The following is a 27,499-nucleotide window of genomic DNA, read 5'->3' as shown; positions in this document are numbered from 1 at the left end:
ATATGGGATCAGGGGATAAATTTATCTCATGGATTAAACTTCTCTACTCTGCCCCTCAGGCCAGGATTCAGGTAACCAACCTTAAATCAGAAGCTTTTCCCTTACAGAGAGGCATGATCCAGATATGTCCTCTCTCCCCATTGCTGTTAGCTATTGATAATGAAATGTTGGCTGCAGCGAATAGTCTCTTCTCAGAGATTCAGGGCTCGTCAATTTGACAGTATTGCTGACAGCAGCCATGGGTATCTATGTATATAAATATAGTTCGCTGTCAGGCCTTTCTGTTAACTGGGGCAAATCGATACTTATGTCAGTGGCAATGAAACCCCCAAACGAAATAGCAGCTCCACGACAACTTAGAGTGGTACATTCATTTGAATACTTGGGCATAATAGTTAGTCAGTACATTTCAGATTATGAATCCCTAAATACCTAAATATTGATACCCTCTTAGCTAAATTTCAAACTAAAACAATAGCCTAGGGTAAATTTGATCAAGATGATTTTCAAGCCACAAATGCTTTACCTACTGCATAACGCACCACCATGGCTTCCTTTTTTGTTTACAGAATAAATAGCATTTTTAGAGATTTGATTTGGAGAAAGACCACTCTAAGAATACCACTTGAAACCCTTTAGGGACCCAAAAAAGTGGTCCTCATATGACCTGGAGCGTGGGAAAAAGTTCCCAGGCTGCAGTTCATGAGAACATCCAGCAGGGGCGCATCACCGCGACTGAAGGAAATGTAGGTCAATGACCTACATTTCCTTCATTCGCCGGGGAATTACAAGCACGAGCACAGCTGCATTTGCAGGGCTCCTGCTTGTAAATTATTTTAACCCCTTCAGATGGATTACCTCGTGGGACGTGACAGGTCAGCAGAAGGTATGTATATTGTGGGTTTATTGTTTTGCCAAGCGAGGGTCTGCAAATGGATTGAGAGAGCAATAAAATATTAAAACAACCGCTGTGTTTATTTCATTAAAATACTTTTAAATCATGCGTGTGTGTGTTTTTTAACCCTTTCAAACAATTGGATTAATAATGGATAGGTGTCATAATTGACGCCTCTCCATTATTAATCTGGCTTAATGTCACCTTACAATAGCAAGGTGGCATTAACCCTTCATTACCCCATATCCTACCGCTACACGGGAATGGGAAGAGAGAGGCCAAGTGCCAGAATAGGCGCATCTTCCAGATGTGCCTTTTCTGGGGTGGCTGGGGGCAGATGTTTTTAGCCAGGGGGGGCCAATAACCATGGACCCTCTCCTGGCTATTAATATCTGCCGTCAGTCACTGGCTTTACCACTCTGGCTGAGAAAATTGCGCGGGAGCCCACACCAATTTTTTCCGCCATTTAACCCTTTATTTTAGCAGCTACAGCACTGAAATTTTGCACATACACACTACTAACATTAGTAGTGTGGAATATGCAAAAAAAAAAGGGGATATGAGATGGTTTACTGTATGTAAACCATGTCTCATATCCTGTCGGGTTTAGGCAGGAGAAATGAAAAGCCGGCAATTGAATTACCGACTTTTCACTAACACCGCTGCGTATTTCTCGCAAGTCACACTGCTGGTCCGTGTGGAATCCGTATTTTTCTCGCCCCCATAGACTTTCATTGGCGATTTTTTTGCGCAATACGCTGACAAACGCAGCATGCTGCGATTTTGTATGGCCATAGAAAGCCGTATAATACCGAACCGTAATATACGGCTGATAGAAGCAGCCCCATTGAGAATAATTGTGCCGTTTATTTTGCGAGTTTGACGGACGTATTTTCTGCGCTCTTACGTCCGTAAAACTCGCCAGTGTGACGCCGGCCAAACTCTGAAGAAAAATTCAGACATGTGCATAACTGCACTTGCATAACATTGGTCCTAGTGTGTTCTGAGTCCAAATGGACAAATACTCCAGACAGTAATATATTGCACAACTAAATCACTGAAGACGATGAGAGTAGCAGTCTGGAAATATTACAGATATTCAATTAATAGTGGAAGAGAAACTGATATAGACACAATCTATGAGATTGCCAGCAATCCAATGATGGATATATAAACTGCATAAGTAATGCGTTCTGACAATTGTCTGCTCTGACACTTCAAACTAAATAAAGCAGTTATTTTGATTTAAGTACATTACTAAATAGTGAATATGATGATCTATTAAGGGAAAAGGATGGAATAAAAGGATGAAATCATAAAATTGAAAACTAAGAAGCTATCCTTTTGAAGTTATACTGTCAACATACTAGAATTTTGTTTTAAGAACTAGAGGAACTCTTACTTTGATGAGCATCAGTCAGCAGGACATACATAAAGCCTGAAAGCACTTTTATTGAGAAAAGGAAACTCAGTGACTTATTGAACACAGCAATGCATTAGTAAAGAACAGAGTTTGTGGAATAGCATCATAAAATGGGAATATAGATCCATGTGCCTCCTGTACTAATGATCAGTAAATATATATTTTAATATCTTCCCTTTTTGACATTCACATGGCACCCTGAAATGACAAATAAAAGTTTCCTATAATACACTGTATTATTATTATTTATTACTAGCTGTACTACCCGGCTTCGCCCGGGTTAATGACTGCTGTTAGCAAAATAGAATGTGTTAACAAAAATTTATTCTGCACACAAAAACCACAAAACAAATAGATAGAAATGTAATTATTAAAAGGCAAAAACTAAGCTAATAGAAGAATTTCACAACATATATTAGCTTTGTTATACTGAGAATGTCTTTGTTGCCTATATTAACCAATCAGAGCTCAGGTTAATTAACTGTAGCAAAATAGAAGCTGAGCTGTGATTGGTTGCTATTGGCAGCCTGATAAATCCCCAGCCAACAGGAAGCCCACCCCCTGGCAGTATATATTAGCTCACACATACACATAATAGACAGGTCATGTGACTGACAGCTGCCGTATTTCCTATATGGTACATTTGTTGCTCTTGTAGTTTGTCTGCTTATTATTATCAGATTTTTATTTTTGAAGGACAATACCAGACTTGTGTGTGTTTTAGGGCGAGTTTCATGTGTCAAGTTGTGTGTGTTGAGTTGCGTGTGGCGACATGCATGTAGCGACTTTTGTGAGATGAGTTTTGTGTGGCGACATGCGTGTAGCAACATTTTGTGTGTCGAGTTGCATGTGACAGGTTAGTGTAGCAAGTTGTGTGCAGAAAGATTTGTGCATGGCGAGTTTTGCGCGTGGCGAGTTTTATGTGTGGTGCGTTTTGAGTATGTGCAAGTTTTGTGTGAGGCAACTTTTGCATGTGGTGCAACTTTTGTACATGTGGCAATTTTTCTGTGTGTGCAAGTTTTGAATGAGGTGAGTTTTCCATGAGGTGAGTTTTGCACGTGTGGTGAGTTTTGCGTGAGCCTAGTTTTGCATATGGCGAGTTTTGCATGTAGCGAGTTTTGCGCGTTGCGAGTTTTGAGTGGTGACTTTTGTGTTTCGACTTTTATGTGGAGAGGTTGGTGTGTGTGTGGTGAAATGTGTGCTGAGGGTCGTATATATGTGTTCAAGCACGTGGTAGTGTGTGGCGCATTTTGTGTTTGTGTTCATATCCCCGTGTGTGGTGAGTATCCCATGTCGGGGCCCCACCTTAGCAACTGTACGGTATATACTCTTTGGCGCCATCGCTCTCATTCTTTAAGTCCTCATTGTTCACATCTGGCAGCTGTTAATTTTCCTCCAACACTTTTCCCTTCACTTTTTCCCCATTATGTAGATAGGGGCAAAATTGTTTGGTGAATTGGAATGCGCGGGACTAAAATTTCACCTCACAACATAGCCTATGACGCTCTCGGGGTCCAGACGTGTGACTGTGCAAAATTTTGTGGCTGTAGCTGCGACGGTGCAGATGCCAATCCCGGACATACCCACATACATACATACACACATTCAGATTTATATATTAGATATACCTGTATGTAATCTCCTGTATATAGTATATACCTGTGTGTCATCTCACCTATATATAGTATATATCTGTGTGTCATCTCCTCCTGTATATAGTATATACCTGTATGTCATCTCCTCCTATACATAGCATATACCTGTATGTCATCTCCTCCTGTATATACTATATACCTGTAGGTAATCTGCTCCTGTATATAGTATATACCTGTGTGTCATCTCATCCTGTATATAGTATATACCTGTATGTCATCTCCTCCTGTATGTAGTATGTACCTGTATGTCATCTCCTCCTCTATATAGTATATACCTGTGTGTCATCTCTCCTGTATATAGTATATATCTGTGTGTCATCTCCTCCTGTATATAGTATATACCTGTGTGTCATCTCCCCTGTAAATAGTATATACCTGTGTGTCATCTCCTCCTGTATATAGTATATATCTGTATGTCATCTCCTCCTGTATTAGCCCTCGTTCACACGTTATTTGGTCAGTATTTTTACCTCAGTATTTGTAAGCTAAAATGACAGCCTGATAAATCCCCAGCCAACAGTAAGCCCACCCCCTGGCAGTATATATTAGCTCACACATACACATAATAGATTGGTCATGTGACTGACAGCTGCCGGATTCCTATATGGTACATTTGTTGCTCTTGTAGTTTGTCTGCTTATTAATCAGATTTTTATTTTTGAAGGATAATACCAGACTTGTGTGTGTTTTAGGGCGAGTTTCGTGTGTCAAGTTGTGTGTGTTGAGTTGCGTGTGGCGACATGCATGTAGCGACTTTTGTGAGATGAGTTTTGTGTGGCGACATGCGTGTAGCAACTTTTTGTGTGTCGAGTTGCATGTGACAGGTTAGTGTAGCAAGTTGTGTGCAGCAAGTTTTGCGCATGGCGAGTTTTGCGCGTGGCGAGTTTTATGTGTGGTGCCTTTTGAGTATGTGCAAGTTTTGTGTGAGGCAACTTTTGCATGTGTTGCAACTTTTGTGCATGTGGCAATTTTTCTGCGTGTGCAAGTTTTGCGTGTGGCGAGTTTTCCATGAGGTGAGTTTTGCACGTGTGGCGAGTTTTGCATGTGGAGAGTTTTGCGCATGGCGAGTTTTGAACGGCGACTTTCGTGTTTCGACTTTTATGTGGCGAGGTTGGTGTATGTGTGGTGAAATGTGCGCTGAGGGTGGTATATGTGTTCGAGCACGTGGTAGTGTGTGGCGCATTTTGTGTGTGTGTTCATATCCCCGTGGTGGTGTGGTGATTATCCCATGTTGGGGCCCCACCTTAGCAACTGTACAGTATATACTCTTTGGCGCCATCGCTGTCATTCTTTAAGTCCCCTTTGTTCACATCTGGCAGCTGTTAATTTGCCTCCAACACTTTTCCTTTCATTTTTTCCCCATTATGTAGATAGGGGCAAAATTGTTTGGTGAATTGGAAAGCGTGGGGTTAAAATTTCACCTTACAACATAGCTTTGATGCTCTCGGGGTCCAGACGTGTGACTGTGCAAAATTTTGTGCCTGTAGCTGCGACGCCTCCAACACTTTTCCTTTCACTTTTTCCCCATTATGTAGATAGGGGCAAAATTGTTTGGTGAATTGGAAAGCGCGGGGTTAAAATTTCACCTCACAACATAGCCTATGACGCTCTCGGGGTCCAGACATGTGACTGTGCAAAATTTTGTGGCTGTAGCTGCGACGGTTCAGATGCCAATCCCGGACATACACACATACATACATACATACATACACACATTCAGCTTTATATATTAGATTATAGCATCATTTATTTCATGGCGCTTTACATGTGAAAAGGGGTACACATAACAAAAAACAAGTGCAATAATCTTGAACAAAACAAGTCACCGACTGGTACAGGAGGAGAGAGGACCCTGTCAGCGACGGCTCACAATCTACTGTATAATAGCGTATGATATTTTACAGATTTTGCATAAGAAACTTGCCACTAAATAGCTGCACATATACAATGCAAATATCTATTTTATTATAAAATGGCCCCCAAGGACAGCTTCTTCAACATAAAATGGTGTCAAGTCATGATACTATATACGTAGACAATATCCTTCACGATGTGCAATGTTGTAAGAACAATGTACCGTATTTTTCGGACTATAAGACACACTTTTTCCCAAAAAAATTTGGGAGGAAAATGGGGGGTGCGTCTTATAGTGTGCACGCAGGCTTACTGGGGAGGTTGTGGCAGAGGTGTGGCAATGCTGCAGTGGTGGGCAATGCAGAGTGCACCTGAGAAGGGTCCCTTCTTTAGGATGCCGGTGGCAGAAATGTGGCGGCACCTCGGCCCGGTGTCCACGATGAGCAGAGTGCATCACAAGTTTCCCTGCGGCCATCTTCCTGAAGCCGTGGGCCGCCAGAGGCTTCAGGAAAATGGCTGCCAGAGGCCGCACGTGTGCAGATTGAGATCTTGGCGACACTCGGCTTCAGAAAAATGGCTGCCGAGATATCAATCTGCGCACGCGCGGCCTCCGCCACATTTCTGCCGCCGGCATCCTAAGGGAGGACCCTGCTACATGATCCACAGCAAGGCCCCCCGGGACTGCAGCATTGCCCCGCTTCTGCCGCCACCGGCATCCTGAGGATGGGACCCTGCTCCAGCTCTGCCTCACCGCCGACACCGGACCCGCAGCATTACACCCCGGGACTGCATCATTGCCCCACTTCTGCCGCCGCTGGCTTCATGAGGAAAGGACCCTGCCTTCTGTGACCCCGCTGTACCACTGTTGGCTCTCAGGTAAGATACCTTAAATTTGGACAATAAGACAGACCCCGTCTTATAAAAATTTTTTTTCTATTTTCCACCCCAAAATTTGGGGTGCGTCTTATGGTCCGGTGCATCTTAGAGTCTGAAAAATACGGTACTATCTAAGATCTTATCACAGTGGTCATTTTGTAAAATAGCAATATCTTTAAAGGGGGTGTTTTATGAAAATTGCTGTAATTTTTGACAGCATGGTGGCTCAGTGGTTAGCACTGTTGATTTACATGTACTGGTGTCTTCAGTTTAAAACTCACCAAGGACTGTATCTGCAAGATGTTTACAAGTTTATTTAGTGTTTGCATGGATTTCCTCCCACACTTCTAAGGAATTTAGAATGTGAGCCCCAATGAGGACAGTGATGATGATGTCTTTGAAGTGCCATGGAATTAATGGCGCCATATAGGTGAGGAAAATAACTTTCGATGATCATCCATGTCATTCTAAAAACAAGAGGAGCAAATTCACTGCAGCAAGTAAATAAATAGCAATAGTGCATGAAAATAATATAACGTACTACTTAGTTAACATAATTTTAATAAAAAAATAAAGTAAAAATCATCCCACCATGTCATGGTGACCCTATTTGGAATGGTTCTAACATGTAGTATTAAAACCTTACCATACCAAATGACGTATATGTGAATAAGGTCTGGGTAGGACCGAGGCTTTGACTATTGGACACCCAGCCATGGGGAGCTATATAAATGTAATGTCCAGCTCAAAGAAAAGTGAGGTCACAACCTTACTTTCACAGAGTGCAAAAAACCTAAAACACAAACCGAAATAAATGAACAGGAATATAAGTCAGTTTGCATGTAACATGTGCAGCGCCCCAGGGTCCTGGTCGTTGAAGTAATGTCATTCTTCCACCAGGGGGAGTGATGTTACGTCTGAAGGCAATAAAGGAGATCTCTTTACCAGGTATCACAAACCATACAACACACTTCACACTCCAGTCCACCAGGGGGAGCTATGCTCCTATCTATTAGGGCACTCCTCACAATTAGGTAAAACTGGTGGTCTGGATAGGAAGTTAGGCAGAAGCTGACTGGGCTTCACCCAGGCAGCACCTGTCAGGCAGACAGAGAGGGAGGAAGAACACCTAATAGCTGCTGACAGAATGGGTCCCTGACAGGGGTGGGATCCTGTCAGGAGCCTAGATAGAAGGCCACGGAGCTGCGCCTGCCCGACGTGCGGCAGCATCCTAAGAAAGAGACACGAACAGCAAATTGTATTGTAGAGGGTGAGAAATGAAGTCATAGAAAAAGGAGAGGAAACAAGAAGGAGTTCTGCCCTGCAAAGGCTGCCTCCTTCTGAGGCGCAGGATCCGGTAGCCGGAACACCGAGGGAGCAACAGTCTCCAAGCCTTGCTCCACAGACCGGCAGGACAGATAATTCCACGTTACCTGCCCGACCTATACCCAGGAGGCACAGTGGCAACTTGCGGGGGCTGGGGCATGCTAGAGTCCCTGTAAAAAGCCTCAGGCCATCAGTCATACGGGTTGTTCCTATCCATCTGGGGGACAGAGAGAAAGACATCTAGAACATCTACAACAGTCGGGAGGACCTTATGAGAGGCTTAGCAGTAAGGTACTACAACATTCAGGCGCGAGAGGAAGGCTACTGATTTCCACCTGGATAAGGGGACTCTGGATTTGCCTTCAGACCGGCCGGACTCTGCCTGCCCTGTGATCTGGTGCTCTGGACTGTGGATGCTGAAGCCTTCAGTAAAGGTAAAGAGAATGCAACCTTGTGTCCTCGTTCTTCACTGCGCCTTTCACCATTCACCATCTTTATTATTATTTATTTATATAGCACCATTAATTCCATGGTGCTGTACATGAGAAAGGGGTTACAAACAGTTACAGATATCATTTACAGTAAACACGTTTACAGTGACAGACTGGTACACAGGAGAGAGAGGACCCTGTCCTTGCAGACTTACATTCTATGGGATAGTGGGGAAGAGACAGAAGGTCAGAGGTGCTGCAGCTCTGTCGGTGGTGAGGCGGCTGCTCTGGCGATGGCGAGGTGGCAGAATGGTTATTGCAGACTGTAGGCTTTCTTGAAGAGATGGGTTTTCAGGTTCTGTCTGAAGGATCCGAGGGTGGTGGATAGTCAGACGTGTTGAGGCATGGAATTCCAGAGGATGGGGGATATTCGGGAGAAATCTTGGAGGCGGTTGTGTGAGGAACGAATAAGTGTGGAGGAGAGTAGGAAGTCTTGGGAGGATCGGAGATTACGTGAGGGAAGGTATTGGGAGATTAGTTCAGAGATATAGGGAGGGGACAGGTTGTGGATGGCTTTGTAGATCAGTGTTAGTAGTTTGAACTGGATTCGTTGGGGAATTGGGAGCCAGTGGAGAAATTTGCAGAGGGGAGAAGCAGGGGAGTAGCGAGGAGAGAGGTGGATTAGCCGGGCAGCAGAGTTGAGGACAGACTGGAGTGGTGCAAGAGAGTTAGCGGGGAGGCCTCAGAGGAGGGTGTTGCAGTAGTCGAGGCGGGAGATGATGAGGGCATGCACAAGAGTTTTGGTAGATTGTGGGCTGAGGAAGGGACGGATTCTGGCAATATTTTTGAGTTGGAGGCGACAGGAGGTGGCAAGAGTTTGGACGTGCGGTTTGAAGGACAGGGCAGAGTCGAGAGTTACCCCAAGGCAGCGGATTTCAGGTGCGGGAGAGAGCGTGATGCCGTTTACCATAAAAGATAGGTCAGGTAGGGGGGATACATGAGATGGGGGAAAGATGATGAGTTCGGTTTTGTCTACATTGAGTTTTAGGAAGCGAGAGGTGAAGAAGGAGGATATGGCTGACAGACACTTCGGGATTCTGGACAGCAGAGAGGTGACATCTGGGCCAGAGAGGTAGATCTGAGTGTCGTCCGCCTACAGGTGGTACTGGAAGCCATGGGACTTTATGAGTTGTCCTAGGCCAAGGGTATAGATGGAAAAAAGTAGGGGCCCTAGGACAGAGCCTTGAGGGACTCCAACAGAGAGAGGGTGGGATGAGGAGGTGGTGTGGGAGTGGAAAACACTAAATTTGCGGTCGGAAAGGTATGAGGCAATCCAGGACAGGGCAAGGTCCTTGATGCCAAGGGAAGAAAGAATCTCTAGCAGTTGGCAGTGATCGACTGTGTCGAAAGCAGAGGACAGGTCAAGAAGGAGGAGGATGGAGAACTGTCTGTTAGCTTTGGCTGTGACTAAGTCATTAGTAATTTTGGTCAGAGCAGTTTCGGTGGAGTGGTGGGGGCGGAAGCCAGATTGGAGGTTGTCAAGGAGAGAGTTAGATGAGAGGTGGGAGGAAATTTGAGCATGGACATGCTGCTCAAGGAGTTCCGAAGCAAACAGGAGAAGTGATATGGGGCGGTAGCTGGGCATAGCAGTTGGGTCAAGGTTAGTTTTTTTGAGGATGGGTGTGATGGTGGCATGTTTGAAGGCAGAGCGGAAGGTACCAGAAGATAGCGATAGGTTGAAGAGATGGGTTAGGGCTGGAATGAGCATGTTAGTGAGGTTGGGGAGCAGGTGGGAGGGGATGGGGTCAAGTGCACAGGTGGTGAGGTGCGATTTGGAAAAGAGGCGAGTAAGCTCTCCTTCAGTGATGTTGGAGAGGGAGGTTATCTTCACACTGGGAAGCCCTGGGGATATACTTCACCTGTGGGAAGGTATACCATCTAGCTGCCATAACATCACCCAGCGGACCCCTAAGCAGCGTTGGTCACCCTGACCGAATACCACAGGTGGCGTCACAAACATTATCCCTTTAAAGACCTTTACCCCATTTACAACGGACCTCCCGAGGGTCACGGACCGGGTCAGACACCGTGACATCCCCCCTGAGAACCGAAGGGCCCGGTACCGAGTTCCCCACCACCCAAGGCGCAGTCTGCAAGCCTGGCTGTGACGTCAGAGGGCCAGAGCTCACTGCGCCTGCACCAGACACTACTACACAGCGCAGGCGCCGGATTTCATACGAACACAGAGCGGAGGGGGAAGCGCCCAGCGCCCCTGAAGATTTGAGTGACTGCAGTGTGGCGTTTCAAGCAGGGGGGTAAGGACCTGCCTCCCTGGCGAAAGAAAGGTATTTTGGAGAATTTATAAAATGCATTATTTTGGGAATACATGCACCAAAAACTAAAAGAGCCACCTTGTTAGAATGCAGCATTACTGCTGCACAAGGTGGCTCTTTTAGTTTATAACGGCTGGAGGGGGTGACAGTGGCCCTTTAAACATACAAAACCTAAGACACACACAAAATGAGCAAATACACTGCTCATAGCAAGTGAGCATATCTCCTACATAGATACATACAGCAGGACTACAGCCCTGCTCTATATAGTACAAGCGATCGGATAATCGCAGCTTCTAGTCTCCCATGGAGATTACTGAAGCAAGTAAAAAGTAAAAAATAAAAAAAGTTTTTAAATATTAAATATATATACATAGTTCAAATCACCCCCAAATAAAAAAATAAAAAAATCAAATATGCACATTCGGTATTGCTGTGATCAAAATCACCCTATCTTTCAATATGTAAAAATATTTAATCCAATCAGTAAACGGCGTAGCAAGAAAACAAGTTGAAACGCCAGAATTAAGTTTTTTTGGTCGCTCTAACATTGTAATAAAATGCAATAACAGGTGTTCAAAAGATTGTATACAAACCAAAATGGCATCAATAAAAACATCAGTTCGTCGCGCAATAAATAAGGCCTCACTCGGCCCCAGATCCTGAAAAATTAAGATGCTACGGGTCTCGGAAAATGGCAACATTTTTTTTTTTTTTTTACAAACTTTTGATTTTTTTTCACCACTTAAATAAAAAGAACCTAGACATGTTTGGTGTCTTAGAACTCGAAATGACCTGGAGAATCATAATGGCAGGTCAGTTTCAGCATTTAGTGAACATGGCAAAAAAAAACAAAAAAACAATTGTGGAATTGCATTTCTTTTGCAATTTCACCACACTTGGAATTTGGTTCCTGTTTTCCAGTACAGGATATGATAAAATCAATGGTGCTACTCAAAAGTACAGCTCGTCCCACAAAAAACAAGCCCTCACATGGCCATATTGACGGAAAAATTAAAAAAGTTATTGCCGTGGGAATAAGGGGAGCAAGAAATGGAAATGCAAAAGTGGAAATGCAACAACAGATCCTTAAAGGGAACCTGTCACCTCGTTTTTTCGGTATGAGATAAAAATACTGTTAAATAGGGCCTGAGCTGTGCATTACAATAGTGTACTTTGTGGACCCCGATTCCCCACCTATGCTGCCGAAATACGTTACCAAAGTAGTCGTTTTCGCCTGTCAATCAGGCTGGTCAGGTCGGATGGGCGTGGTGTCTTCCCCCAGATCTTGCGTAGTTTTCCGTTGGTGGCGTAGTGGTGTGCGCATGTCCAAGGTCCCGAATCCTGCACAGGGGTGTGAAAATAGCAGCGATGTCCGTTATTCCATTGGTGGTCGGTGGGCGCGGCCATCTTGCTTTGGCCACGCGTGCGCAGAAGCGGCGCTCTGCTGGCCGCGGCTTCAGGAAAATGGCCGCGGGCATCTGCGCGTGCGCAGATGGCTATCGCGGCGGCCATTTTCGTGAAGCCGAGTTCGCATCTCGGCTTCACGAAAATGGCCGCCGCGATAGCCATCTGCGCACGCGTGGCCAAAGCAAGATGGCCGCGCCCACCGACCACCAATGGAATAACGGACATCGCTGCTATTTTCACACCCCTGTGCAGGATTCGGGACCTTGGACATGCGCACACCACTACGCCACCAACGGAAAACTACGCAAGATCTCGGGGAAGACACCACGCCCATCCGACCTGACCAGCCTGATTGACAGGCGAAAACGACTACTTTGGTAACGTATTTCGGCAGCATAGGTGGGGAATCGGGGTCCACAAAGTACACTATTGTAATGCACAGCTCAGGCCCTATTTAACAGTATTTTTATCTCATACCGAAAAAACGAGGTGACAGGTTCCCTTTAAGGGGTTAATCTTAGATGGATGTTTACTGTCAGAAGTACACTGAAACAAGCAAGGAAATACTTAGCTTTTATCTTTACAGCAGATAATTGTAGCCACATTTCCAATACCGATGTTCTGTATATACAATAAGATACATCTGAGTGCACTGGGTCAAAAGCATACATTACGCTTTAATAAAATGTCACCCAACAAATAAAGCATTTCTCCAATATGCTAAAGTGCATTTATTACTATTCATGAAACTTTATATATTTTTGCATTCTTATTCTGTTATGTTGGCAGGATTATTAATGTGTCTGATGCTCTGATGTAACATGCCAGTTACACCCTGCGTGCTTATTGTGTCATTTGTTGATAAGAATACTAAACTAATTAAAGCTATTAGCATTCTGGATATCGATGGAACATTAATTACCTCCATACATTAGACAGTGGCGCCTAAATTAAAGGGAAGATTACATTGGATTGTGGACAAAAGCCTTCTAACTACAAACAAAAGACCTTCACCTAGTTACTCAGGAAAACCTTTCTAATTCCATGGTTAGAGTGTACGGCACCCTACAGCTTTTCCAACAGCTGCTTCTCATTTACTGGTCAGAAAAACAGCCATAGATATAAATTAACACCTTCAATGCAGACCCTATTCATGTGCGTTACCTCTTTGAAATGATTCTGCTTTAACACAGGTTCTATAACATTACTAAATCCTTCAGTTTCTGAAAATATGGGATTTATTAAGCTGAGCAAAAAGGAAGGAAGTAAAGTTGTATAAGGCCGGGATCACACATGCGAGAAATACGTCCGAGTCTCGCATGTTAATACCCGGCATTGTCGCCGTCTCTCTGGAGCGGAGCGTGCTGCCGCATGTAATGTTATGCGGCCGCACTCTCCGCTCCCGAGTGCCGGGTATTACCATGCGACACTCGGACGTATTTCTCGCATGTGTGATCCCGGCCTAAAGCAAATCATTTACCCAATTGTCTTGGTTTATGTAATCAAATGAAAAATGCCTTTTTGGATTAATATTTTCTTGTAATATCTTATTAGGCTATGTGCACACGTTCAGGATTTCTTGCAGAAATTTCCTGAGCAAAACCGGACATTTTCTGCTAGAAATCCGCATGCGTTTTTTGAGTGTTTTTTATTGCGTTTTTACCACGTTTTTGGTGCTTTTTTTTGTGGATTTTTCCGGAGGTTCCCAATGCAATAATATAGTGGGAAAATCGCAAAAAATCAGCAAAATTAATGAACATGCTGCGTTTTTTTACCACGATGCTTTTTTTTCGTGGAAAAAAACGCATCATGTGCACCAAAATTGCGGAATGCATTCTAAATGATGGGATGCATATTGTATGCGTTTTTTTCACGTTTTTATAGCGAAAAAAACGCAGAAAATCTGCAACGTGTGCACACAGCCTCAGAGTATCGTCACTATTTATCTTTCCATTTAGCTTCATTTGCCAGAAATGGACATTTGCTCCTCTCCATAAGGAAGAAAACTCTTATATATTAACTAAACCGGACACCCATACAGAGATAACGTTTCAGGGTTTCTTACTCCTTGTTACTAATAGATTGGCTGATTCTCAAAATTCTCAATTCACAGGTAAAATCTGTCTTTAGGGAAAATAAGTTTTTCCATTACTGAGATAGGAGATTACAGTTAGTGCTAATAAAACTCTATGGAGTACTGTAACTGTTATTTCAGGAACACTTGCAGCAGAATGTCTGTCTATCTCCAGCTCCTCCCTCCTCTCCATAGAATTTAAAAGCACCAACTGTCATATCCTATCTCATCTCAGTAATGTGAAAATTAGTCTTCACTGAATTCAGATTTTATGGATTTTGCTAATAAATTGGGAGTCACCAATCAGTTCAGGAAGAGAAAGAAGCAGATTTCTCTGATAAGATATATTACAAAATTGCCTTTTGTTTGTGTACTATTGATTTATGAAATAAAAATTAAAACAATGGTTAGTCTTCAAAGCCCCCATATACATTTCATAGATGAGAATCTAATGTGTACTTTTGTTTTTGATGAGATAAGTCGCCATCAGAGGAGTTTGGCAGTAGTTCTCTCATAGAACAAGTGCTCTAGTACACAAAGAAGTTGCGAGAGATAGCAACTGGCTGACAGTAATCTACTGTGTATGGGACCCTTATAAATTTGAGGTATTTAAAAAGGTTTTTCCATGAGCAAAGTACATTTTAATCAATAGAACCTGGAATATTAATATGTTTTACAAAGGTGCCCGTGCTATGTAATGTGTTATTTGCTGTGTCCGACCACGTAGAGCTGCTGCATCTCATGGTTGCATATTCACAGCTCCTAATCAGGTGAGAAAGAATAAATGAATATACCAAAGACACTTCCAGTAAGGCCGGAGACACACTGGTGCGAGATACGGCCGAGTCTCGCTGGTTAAAAGCAAACTGTGGCACCGGCACTCCGGAACGGAGCGTGCAGCTCCATGTATTGCTATGCGGCCGCACGCTCCGCTCCGGAGTGCAGGTGCCACAGCTTGCTTTTAACCAGCGAGACTCGGCCGTATCTCGCACCAGTGTGTCTCCGGCCTAATTCACAGATACTTATTTGAGTGAGGGAACACATTTCCCTGTTTGTTTTATCACAGGTCGATTATTTCAGCCTTGTCCCCAGCTCTGAGAGCTTACCATATAATAAGTCAGAGACATACAAGCTCGGGGGGCTGCCTGGTTAGCTCATATGTCACTGACTTGATTTCTCACAGGGCTAGTGATCTAGCAAAAATAATCACTCCTGTAATAAAAGAAATAAGCAGGGAAATGCTTTCCCTGATGCAAACAATCAGCTGAGAGTCCCTGCCACATGATCAGCATATTCACATATGCTTTCTAACCTGGCCAGGTACTTTGCATGCAGGGCCATAGGCTGCAGCAGCTCTACATAGTCGGACTCAGCAAACAACACAATACATAGGAGGGGCATATTTATAATATTATGTCAGCCCGGGAGCATTTTTCAAATACATTCAATTGTGGAACCAATGGATATTCCAAGATCTATTGATTAAAATGTACTTTGTGGAACAACACTTTTAAGGTATATTTTGATCAAATTGTGTGAGAATGAGCTGCAGCATTAGTTCTGCTCTAAAAACAATAGGACTTTTCAGTCAGATGATCATAGGGTTCATGAGATCAGTACACACAATCACTTGTCCAAGGAGTATCTTACTTTAGATTCATGTCTTTAAGGCTTCTTTCACACTAGCGTCGTGCACTGCACGTCGCTATGCGTCGTTTTGTAGAAAAAAGGCATCCTGCAAAAGTGCTTGCAGAATGCGTTTTTCTCCATAGACTAGCATTAGCGACGCAGTGCGACGCATTGCCACACGTCGCAACCATCGTACGACGGTTGCGTCGTGTTGCGTCGGACCGTCGCCACCAAAAAATGTTGCATGTAACGTTTTTTGGTGCGTCGTGTCCAGCATTTCCGACCGCGCATGCGCGGCCGGAACTCCGCCCCCGCCTCCCCGCACCTCACAATGGGGCAGCGGATGCATTGAAAAACAGCATCCGCTGCCCCCGTTGTGCGGCGCTTTCACAGCTAGCGTCGGTGCACCACAACATCGCATAGCGACGTGCAGTGCACGACGCTAGTGTGAAAGTATCCTAAAGTAGCAGGAAGAAGTCAGTCTATGGATTATCACCTGTATACAAAACACTGGTGGGAAAACATTTTTTTGGGTGATAGAGACTGATGCGCGAATATGTTCGGCTCCCTCCTTGTTCAGCAAGCTATAGCGCTTACCGAATAAGCTGCAGAGGGAACCCAGATACCTGAAGATATCGGACATAGGAACGTTTTTTCTGTCCGTCGAAAAAATGGACAATTACGGATCCAGCGAAAAATGGGTGAAATGTGAGGTAAAATGATGGAATCTGGCAACGGATTCAGTTTTTTTCAATTGAGCATGCCCGGAGCTAGCTCTCTCTCTATCTCTCATGCCCAGATATCAGGTAGTCGGATCCGGCAAAAAAAAACAAACGGATCCATCGCATCAGTTTTTCACAATTTGCAACGGATCCGTTTTCTTTTCCCAAAAGTCACTGGATTCAGCCTGACGGCGAAAACCTGATGTGTGAAAGTAGCCTTAGTAGACGATAACTGAGCAGTCATCCTCATTTGGACACCATTCACAGCAGTGAAACCATTCTCTTTTGTCACTTCCCGTAATCAGTTTTTTTAGTTTTATTCCATTCTAGACTGGTAAGGGTATGGCTCCACGGTCCGGAGGGGCGGCGGTATCGCCGCTCGGCGCTAAGCCCCGCCCCCTTTCTGGGACGCGATGGTGCCGGATGTGTACAGTACACATCCGGGATCATCGCACCCCTCGCCATAGGGCCTTGTGTTATGCCTTGCGGGGACGCTGCGTCCCCGCAAGGTGTACGGACATGCTGCGATCTGAAAAGACGCGCAGCATGTCCGGAGTCGCAGGGCCGCCGCGTGCGGGTTTCCACGCATAGTGGAGACAGGATTTCATAAAATCCCCTCCACTATGCTGGAACATCTGGACGCTGCTTGTTTGATGCTGCAGCGTCAAACAAGCAGCGTTTACTTACCGTGGAAACATACCCTTACTCATTTTGGGTCTCGGAAAACCCTTCAAATCAAATTTATATGGTAAAAATATTTTTTAAGATTTTTTTGAGTCTTGATTAAATATTCCATATCACTACTAAAGTAATGCATATCACATCTATAACTAAAGAAAAAAGATCATGTAATGCTGAAGTTTTCACATTGACCATTGAATGTTAGCAGTTTATCTTAGAAAAAAGACGCCTTAGGGTATGTGCACACGCTGCGGATCCACAGCGGATTGGCCGCTGCGGATTCACAGCAGTTTTCCATGCATTTACAGTACCATGTAAACCTATGGAAAACAAAATCCGCAGTGCACATGCTGCGGAAAAAAACACGCGGAAACGTAGCGTTGTTTATTCCGCAGCATGTCAATTCTTTGTGCGGATTCAACAGCAGTTTAAACCTGCTCCATAATAGGAATCCGCAGGTGTAAAACCGCATGTGAAATACGCACAAAATCTGCAAATAAAACGCAGTTGAAGACACAAAAGAGCACAGTGAGGTCAAAAATACTCTGTTGTAAAAAAATCACAGTAATCAGCAAGTGCTAGTCAAAAGATGTAAAGAAAACAGGGTATTTAGTTGATACGTTTTTTTGCAAAAAAATGTATACTAAGCTGCTCCACCAAATCGTCAAGGTATACCCTTATAGAGCAGTCCTAACTAATGTATAGAATCCCTATCTGATGTATTTAAAACCTGATCATCTGTATAGTACCTGTATAAGCAGGGTTCAGAGAAGGACTATCCATGTGGACATGCAAGATGGAACAGCATAAATGCAAATGACCCACAGAGGAGTGGTGGACTCCCCAGTCTTGTAGAAACAAGAGAACAATTATAGAACCAGAAACACATGGGCCACTTGCACATTGAACAAGTCTGTAGGAACCTGTTCACACCACCAGAAAACTTGAAGACACAAAAGAGCACAGTGAGGTCAAAAATACTCTGTTGTAAAAAAAAATCACAGTAATCAGCAAGTGCTAGTCAAAAGATGTAAAGAAAACAGGGTATTTAGTTGATACGTTTTTTTGCAAAAAATTGTATACTAAGCTGCTCCACCAAATCGTCAAGGTATACCCTTATAGAGCAGTCCTAACTAATGTATAGAATCCCTATCTGATGTATTTAAAACCTGATCATCTGTATAGTACCTGTATAAGCAGGGTTCAGAGAAGGACTATCCATGTGGACATGCAGGATGGAACAGCTTAAATGCAAATGACCCACAGATTTGGTGGAGCAGCTTAGTATACATTTTTTTGCAAAAAAACGTATCAACTAAATACCCTGTTTTCTTTACATCTTTTGACTAGCACTTGCTGATTACTGTGATTTTTTTACAACAGAGTATTTTTGACCTCACTGTGCTCTTTTGTGTCTTCAAGTTTTCTGGTGGTGTGAACAGGTTCCTACAGACTTGTTCAATGTGCAAGTGGCCCATGTGTTTCTGGTTCTATAATTGTTCTCTTGTTTCTACAAGACTGGGGAGTCCACCACTCCTCTGTGGGTCATTTGCATTTAAGCTGTTCCATCCTGCATGTCCACATGGATAGTCCTTCTCTGAACCCTGCTTATACAGGTACTATACAGATGATCAGGTTTTAAATACATCAGATAGGGATTCTATACATTAGTTAGGACTGCTCTATAAGGGTATACCTTGACGATTTGGTGGAGCAGCTTAGTATACATTTTTTTGCAAAAAAACGTATCAACTAAATACCCTGTTTTCTTTACATCTTTTGACTAGCACTTGCTGATTACTGTGATTTTTTTACAACAGAGTATTTTTGACCTCACTGTGCTCTTTTGTGTCTTCAAGTTTTCTGGTGGTGTGAACAGGTTCCTACAGACTTGTTCAATGTGCAAATAAAACGCAGTGCGGTTTACCTGCGGATTTACCAAAATCAGTCCGAAAAAATCCGCAGGACTTTACGCAACGTGTGCACATAGCCTTAGAGGCGATCAGATTTATATTTATAAATATATGTATGGTCAGTATAGAGGACTGGAACATGACTTATTCCTTCCAAGGACCTTACAAACGACCAGGGGATATTTACCATGTTTGGAGGAATGACAATACTTGTAGCTAGATAGGAAAGGGTTCTTTACAGTTAGAGCAATCAGACTGTAGGATGCCCTATCACAAGAGATAGTAATGGCAGACACTATAACAGCATTTAAAATAGGGCTGAATGCTTTTCTCAAAACAAATGGCATTGTGGGTTATAAATATTCCAACAATAGAGAATGCATAGTTGTTGGAGAAAGATTGAACTTCAGGGGCCTGTGTCTTTTTCAACCTATATAATTATGTAATCTCTTCTCACCACAGGTAGAATTACAATAAAAGGTAAATTGTCTCTTCAGGGAGGAAGAGGACTCCAACTCTAGTGCCACCTATTAGCAGTAGCAATCCCAACAGTCAATATCAACCCTATATCGAGCCTTGCCCAATGACTTGTGACTAGGCCAAAACTTTTATCCTAAGTCATGTGGCAAGGCTTGTTACAGGGTCAGTATTGACTTTAAGGATTGCTACCTCCAATAGGTGGCACTAGAGTTCTAGTCCTCTTCCTCTCTGAAGACAGTTTCAGTTTACCTTTTATTGCAATTCTACTTCAATTTGCATATTTTCCAGAGGAGCATTGCAAGACTTAAAAGTCTCTTCGCCTTGGCATGTCAGGCTTGACATGTCACTCTCCGCAAGGAGAAACATTACCCCTTGAATAAAAGGTAAAACATTCTTCGAATTTGATGAGACCACATGGTTAATGCCATGAAGACGCCTTCATAAAAGAACATCATACTGGTCCTACTGTAAGGATTATGGGGGAGTGACATAATGTATTACCGGACCCCTCTACTCTTTATTCCAGGTACACTATCAGATCAGCATTACATTGATTTGGTCGTGGAGCCAATCTTACGGCCAGACACTTAATGATTTCCATGTCCAAGTGCATTCAGCATGGCAGAACATTCCACAGACAACCATTAATAACCTCATAGATAGGATGCCAAGGTGTGTAAGTATCTCATGGTGCTCATTCTAAATACTAAATGATGTGTAATGTTTTGAAAAATTTGTTTCCAGCATAACATTGACATTGCAAAAAAAAAAAAAAATAGACGATACGGCAATCATGAAGAAGTATGAAAAAAACTTTTTATTTAGAAAAACTGCATATCAACGGAAGAGAGTGACAGGGTCTTGCACCTTGCGACTCTCTTCTGTGGATATGCGCTTTTTCTAAATAAAAGATTTTTTTTTACACAGCTTGGCGATTGCCTTATCTTCAACTTTTTTTTTTTTTTTTTTTACATACTGATGTGTTCTATTAGCATACAGATAACTGCCGCTGCTATCATCTCCTAAACCCATGTAAATATGTTATTTGCTTGATTTTATAGTGTTCAGTGGAGTGTGCAGATTTCTACTATATGGATATCACAAGCATATCTATCGATCCTGTGAATACCACATTTGCTTCTTAGTGCTGCAATTTCAATGTTGAGGACTGCGTAACTAAGGATTCCTTCACATGTCCGCATAAAAACATATGTGAAAAACCGATAGCAGTGTCGTCAGTGTTTGTTTTCAATCAGTGTGCCGTCAGTGTGTCCGTTTTTACTCTCTGAGTCATCCGTGTGTCTGTTTGTACCCTCTGTCATCCGTGTGTCCGGTTTACCCTCTGTGTCATCAGTGTCCGTTTTTACCCTCTGCGTGTCATCCGTGTGTCCGTTTTTACCCTCTGTGTCATCTGTTTGGTTGTACCCTCTGTGTGTCATCCGTGTGTCCGCTTTTACCCTCTGTGTGTCATCTGTGTTTGTTTTTACCCTCTGTGTCATCCCTGTGTTTGTCTTTACCCTCTGTGTGTCTTCTGTGTTTGTTTTTACCCTCTGTATGTCATCTGTGTTTGTTTTTACCCTCTGTGTGTCATCCGTTTGTTTGTTTTTACCCTCTGTTTGTCATCCGTGTGTCCATTTTTACCCTCTGTGTCATCTGTGTTTGTTTTTACCCTCTGTGTCATCTGTGTTTGTTTTTACCCTCAGTGTCATCTGTTTGTTTTTACCCTTTGTGTGTCATCCGTTTGTTTGTTTTTACCATCTGTGTGTCATCCATGCGTCCGTTTTTACCCCCGTGTGTCATCTGTGTTTGTTTTTACCCTCTGTGTCACCACTGTGTTTGTTTTTACCCACTGTGTCATCCCTGTTTGTTTTTACCCTTTGTCATCCGTGTGTCCGTTTTTACCCTCTGTGTCTTCCGTGTGTCCGTTTTTACCCTCTGTGAGTCATCTGTGTGTCCGTTTTTACCATGAGTGTGTCATCCGTTTTCCATTTTTATCAGTATGTTATCAGTGTATCATCCGAGTGTCCCTTTTTACCATCAGTGCCATCCCTGTGGTCATTTTTATTATTAGTGGGTCATTCGTGTTGTCCATCCATGTGTCAATTATTTCTATTAGTGTGTCATCAGAGTGTCCGTTTTTACCATTAGTGTGTCATCAGTGTTTTTCACAGATGGATAAAGAAATACGTTATAAAGCTTCTCCTCCATAGACTTATATTGGCCCTCGTCAGCCGTGCTGCCGGAAAAAACCCCAGACATGACTGTGTGTTTTGCATAGACATATACAGGCCATGCAAAGATGTGGACATGTGAACGGCACAATAGGTTATGGGTACGTGATCCGTGATAAAACAGATACCACATGTACTGGAAACAGGTGTGAAGGGGTCTAGCACATGATCACAGTACTGACAATAGGCAATAGACACGGCTCATCTACAGAAATACTGCACGCTCCAAATTCTCCCTATTGAAGTCAATGAATATCTGTGCTCTAAACATTGCTATGGTTCATGTGCCTGCTATAAAAGCATATATTTAAATGATGTTAAAACAGAACAGAAACAGGAATTTTTCAACTCAATTCTGATAAAACATGAAGAAAATAATAAGAATGAAGATGTTCTTCACAAGCTGTGCAGGTTTTGTTCCTAATCCCCTTAATTTTAGCTGTCTTATCATTATTAGTTCTGTCAATCAACAAACAAAACCTGGTACAGCAGAAGTTGTCATCATAAAACGAGAAAATCTGAAATAACATCTATTCATGACAGCGGAAAGAACAACTAAGTCACTTGTTCTTATTTTATTATTTTTTAATTTCTCTATTTCCTTGAGAAATTATCACTGACAATAACAGTAAACACATTCGATTCAATTCACAGAAGCAGGGATCAAAGAGCGAGGTGCCGTCTCAAAATTACTGTCATGATTATTTTTTTCCCTGCCTGCAATAATGGAGGATAGTGGATTTAAAAAAAAATAAAAAATGTCTCATTCATTTAATTTATAAAAATATGCCAAAGCAATTAAAATGTTATTTATTCTTGTGTGGCAGAATATTTTTTTTCTGGTTTAATAATTAAATATGTGATAATAAAATACTCAGTTTGTCATTGTGTTAGGTGTGCAGTTTAGCTGTAGAAAGGAGCTTCAATTTGAACAGATGTCAAATAGATTAAGGAAATGTAACAATTCTTGATATTTCATTTTCCCTTTGTCACAGGGGTACTATCGTTTAATTTACACTTTTTTGTACTCTTAATCTTTTGCCTGTCTTTCTTGTATGGTATATTGTTTTTACCCCTTTTGATTGATGTTCGGTGCAACAACTGAAAAAAATTGATGCTTGGGGGGTGGGGGGTTTGCACGTTCCACAACCTTTCAAAAGTGAATGTTACACAATATTTTGCCAAGTTCACAGCATAAACAAAGCAAAGAATTCATTGCTGAAAACCGGTTTTTACGTACCGGTAATAGGATTTTACAGAGTCCACGACAGCACCCACAACGAGAGAGGGGATCCGCCCACCTTCCGGACAGGAACCTACAGGTTAAAAAGGGGCGGTCCCCCTCGCCCTCCAGTTTGTGTTCCAGAGTACAAGGGATACCGCCAATGAATCAGTACATGAAAACATTATCTTAAACACTACTAAATGCCACCACCTCTATAGAGTGATCTCTAAAGCACACCCTCAAACAGAGTGCAGGAATAAGTAACTAATTACAGGGGGGGAATGTATGGGTGCTGTCGTGGACTCTGTAAAATCCTATTACCGGTACGTAAAAACCGGTTTTCCTATCGCCACGACAGCACCCACAACGAGAGACTTTCAAAGACTATTAACTGGGAGGGACTACAGCACTAAGCACTGAACGGCCAAATTGTAAGCTAGCGTTAGCTGATAGATCAAGGCGATAGTGTTTATAAAAGGTTGAAGGTGATGACCACGTTGCCGCCTTACATATCATTTCAATAGGGACATCTGCCTTCTCCGCCCAGGATGTAGCCATGGCCCGAGTGGAGTGCGCCCTGATGCCTTCTGGTGGTGTTACTCCCTTGGCTGAATAGGCAAGCCATATAGCTTCTCTAATCCATCTGGCGATAGAGCTCTTCGTGACACCAGAACCCTTTTTCTGATTCTGGAAAGAAATAAACAGAGCCCTACTCTGTCTCCAGCTTTGTGTCCTATCCAGATATTCTAATATTGCCCTCTTAACATCTAGGGAATGATATTTCCTCTCCTCTTCTGAAGCTGGATTTTCATAGAAAGATGGTAAATAAATCTCCTGAGTTCTATGAAATTTAGTTGCTACCTTCGGCAAGTATGCAGGATCAGGCTTTAAGACAATCTTATCCTGGAGAATCATTAGGTAAGGAGGATCTACAGATAGAGCATGTATATCACTGACTCTCCTGGCTGATGTTAATGCTAAGAGTAGTGCTGTTTTCAAAGTTAGGTTCTTTATTGAAATAGAGTCTAGAGGCTCGAAGGGAGGTTCGGTCAATGCGTCAAGCACTAAATTTAGATCCCAAGGGGGAATTCTTACAATATGGATTGGGTTAGAACGCTGACATGCCCTAATAAATCTAGCAACCCATCTATTACCAGCTATATCACTGTTATATAGAGCTCCCAAGGCTGAAACATGAACTCTTAGAGTGTTCACTGCTAAACCTAATTCCCAGCCCTTCTGGAGAAACTCTAAAATAGCTGAAATTGGAGCCTTATCTCCTAACGGTTGCTGATGAAACATAAGAAATTTTTTCCATATCTTTGTATAGATTTTTGTAGTGACCTCCTTCCTGCTTTTTAATAAGGTAGCTATTAAGGCACTAGAGAACCCCCTCTCCCTTAGAAGCTCCCTCTCAAGTTCCAAGCCGTTAAGTGAAGAGTCTCCAAATTTGGATGACGAAATGGACCCTGAGAAAGGAGTTCCGGAACCACTGGCAACACCCAGGGATCGGTCACCGACATTGTTTTTAGGAGAGAAAACCAAGGCCTCCTGGGCCAGAAGGGAGCAATTAAAATTACTCTGGCTCCTTCCTCCCGGATCTTCCTGAGAACTATCGGAAGTAGACACATAGGGGGAAAGGCATACGCCAGCTGGAAGTCCCAACGGACGCGAAGGGAATCCAGTATGAATGGTTGGTCTGCCATCTGTAGTGATGCAAACCTCCTGATTTTTCTGTTCTCTCTGGTAGCAAATAGATCTATTGTTGGTAGACCCCACAGACTGACTATGTGACCGAATATGTGTTGGTCTAAGGCCCATTCTCCCTGACGAAGGGAATGGCGACTGAGGTAGTCCGCCTGTATATTGAACTCTCCTCTTATATGAACTGCCGACAGGGATCGTAGATGATTCTCGGCCAGACTCAATATCTGAGCTGTAGTAATCATCAGGGATCGTGATCTTGTCCCTCCCTGATGATTGATGTAGGACACCACAGTCATATTGTCTGTCTGTATTTGTACATGCGAGTTCCTCAGGGATGGTAGGAAGCAAAGAAGAGCTTGCCTGACTGCAGTAAGCTCTCTTAGGTTTGAGGATCTCTGGGATTCTTGAGTCGACCACCGTCCTTGGGTCAGACTGTCTCCCGTATGGGCTCCCCAACCGAATGGACTGGCATCCGTCGTAACTACGTTGTCCGGAGTGATCTTCCAGAGAACTCCTTCTGACAAATGCGCCAGGTTGAGCCACCATGTCAGATCGTGAAGAGTGGCGGTTGATAGACTGAACTTTTTGCTTAGCGCACCGTGAAGATCTCTTTCTGCTTGAAGAACTTCGTATTGGAGCATCCGGGTATGAGCTTGAGCCCATCTTACTGCTGATATACATGCCGTCAAAGATCCCAGCAGAGACATTGCGTCTCTTAAACTTAAGTTTGGAGCTTTCTTTACGGCCGTGACCCTTTGGATGATCTTCAGCTTCTTGTCTTCTGGTAGGAAGGATGTCTGATTTTCCGAGTTTAGAAGAACTCCTAGGAACACCTGATGTCTTGTGGGTTCCAGTTTTGATTTTTCCCAGTTGACTATCCATCCGAGTGCCTGCAGGGACGATATTATGGCATTTACCCTAGACGTACACTGAGCAATTGAATTTCCAACTATTAAAAAATCGTCTAAATAGGGCACCACAAGGGTTTCTTTTTCCCTAATATGGGCCATTACTTCAGAAACCATCTTAGTAAAAATTCTAGGGGCCATGGACAGGCCAAAGGGCATTGCTAAATATTGGAAGTGTTTAAGCTGATGGTTTACCCATACTGCCATCCTGAGAAATTGCTGGTGATTTCTGTGAACTGGAAGATGGTAGTACGCATCTTTTAGGTCCAAAACCGCCATGTAGCACCTAGGAAACAAAAGCTTAGCTGTAGATTTGATGGATTCCATCTTAAAGGCGCGGTATTGAAGATATTCGTTTAATTTACGCAAATTTATGATAGTCCTAAAGGACCCATCAGGTTTAGAGATTAGGAACAGGGGAGAATAAAAACCCGTCTTTTCCTGATGCTTTGGTACTTCTTCAATAACCCGCTTTGCGAGCAATTGTTGAATCTCTAACTCCAAGGCCTGTTGTTGGGCCTGAGTATCCAGTGATGTAATAATAAAATGATTTGGGGGAGTTCTCAAAAATTCTAATTTTAATCCTGACTCGACTACCCCCATTATCCAGGCACTAGATGTTATCTTTCTCCATTCCGCTGTGAAGAACTTTAGTCTTCCTCCTACTGGTAGACTTGTTCTATCTGTAATTACGTCTACGTCTCGAAAAGGATGGAGGATTTTTATAGTATCCACCTTTTTTCTTGTGGTCCGACGTCTCCCAGTCCCGATTATATCCCTGTTGGTCTGACTGGAATTTCCTGAAGGGTATGCGTCTCCTGAAGGCATTCCTAAAAGTGGGATTAAATATTTTAGGAAATCCCTTTTTCCTGTCTTCTGCCTTTGCAAGGATGTCATCCAGCACTGGGCCGAATAGGTACTCACCCCTACATGGAATGGAGCATAATTTGGCTTTTGCCTGAGCATCACCTTTCCAGGTCTTTAGCCAAAGGGCCCGTCGAGCTGCATTTGAGAGCCCCGCCGATCTTGCAGCCAATTTTAGAGAGTCAATCGATGCGTCTGCTAGATAAGCTGCTCCTTCTCTGACCTGAGACAGGGAGCTTAACAATTTATCTCTGGGTACTTTAGCCTTAAGCTGTTCTTCCATCTGAGTAACCCAGACCATAACCGATCTTGCCATACAGGTGCCTGCTATCGCAGGCTTAAAGGCTCCAGATGATGCTTCCCACACCTTTTTAAGAAGCATGTCCGCCTTCCTGTCTGAAGGATCTTTAAGGAGACCCACATCCTCCAATGGTAGTGACGCTGTTTTTGAGGTAGAGGCAACTGCCGCATCTACTTTTGGGATTTTCAACCACTGGGATAAGGTGTCATCCTCAAAGGGGTACCTTCTTTTTGCGGCCGAAGGTAAAAACCCCTTATCTAGTTTGTCCCATTCCCGCCTGACCAGATCCTTGACAGTATCAACCACTGGGAAAGCTTTGCGACTTTTCTGGCTCAGACCAGCGAACATAATTTCCTGGGTTGTTTTCGGCTCCTTACTGTCTGCCATACCCATAGTTGTACGGACAGCTTTAATCAAAGTCTCCATATTTTCGATAGAAAAGCAAGGCCTTCCTTCCTCATCTGAGGAGGATGGCAATGGACTCTCTGAGCATTCGCCCTCTTGTAACGAAGGGGTGGAGTCAGACTCTATTTCTCCACTGTCTTTTTCACGTCGTCTAGA

The 27,499-nt window shown here is 43.2% G+C and overlaps 1 protein-coding gene across 1 annotated transcript; it reads right to left on the bottom strand.

Annotated features, from left to right (window-relative positions):
• Positions 1 to 12,783: 12,783 nt before the first annotated feature.
• On the bottom strand, positions 12,784 to 27,200 carry LOC143775050 (uncharacterized). The gene is made up of 3 exons (XM_077262878.1): positions 25,969 to 27,200; positions 24,946 to 25,755; positions 12,784 to 12,824 (listed from the first exon to the last, which is right to left on the bottom strand). The coding sequence occupies exons 1-3, from the start codon at positions 25,970 to 25,972 to the stop codon at positions 12,784 to 12,786; spliced, it is 855 nt and encodes a 284-aa protein (XP_077118993.1). The 5' UTR covers positions 25,973 to 27,200.
• Positions 27,201 to 27,499: the final 299 nt, after the last annotated feature.

This window comes from Ranitomeya variabilis, chromosome 5 (assembly GCF_051348905.1).
Source record: "Ranitomeya variabilis isolate aRanVar5 chromosome 5, aRanVar5.hap1, whole genome shotgun sequence".
Taxonomy (NCBI): Eukaryota; Metazoa; Chordata; class Amphibia; order Anura; family Dendrobatidae; genus Ranitomeya; species Ranitomeya variabilis.
Note: the sequence above shows the minus strand (reverse complement) of the source record. Positions and strands in the feature narration are given on the sequence as shown.

What these genes read in the sequence shown, in the direction of transcription:
- LOC143775050 (XM_077262878.1), bottom strand. An exon ending in AACACATATTCGGTCACATA is followed by an intron (nt 12,825 to 24,945) that starts GTCAGTCTGTGG and finishes TTGTATATACAG; the next exon opens with AACATCGGTATTGGAAATGT.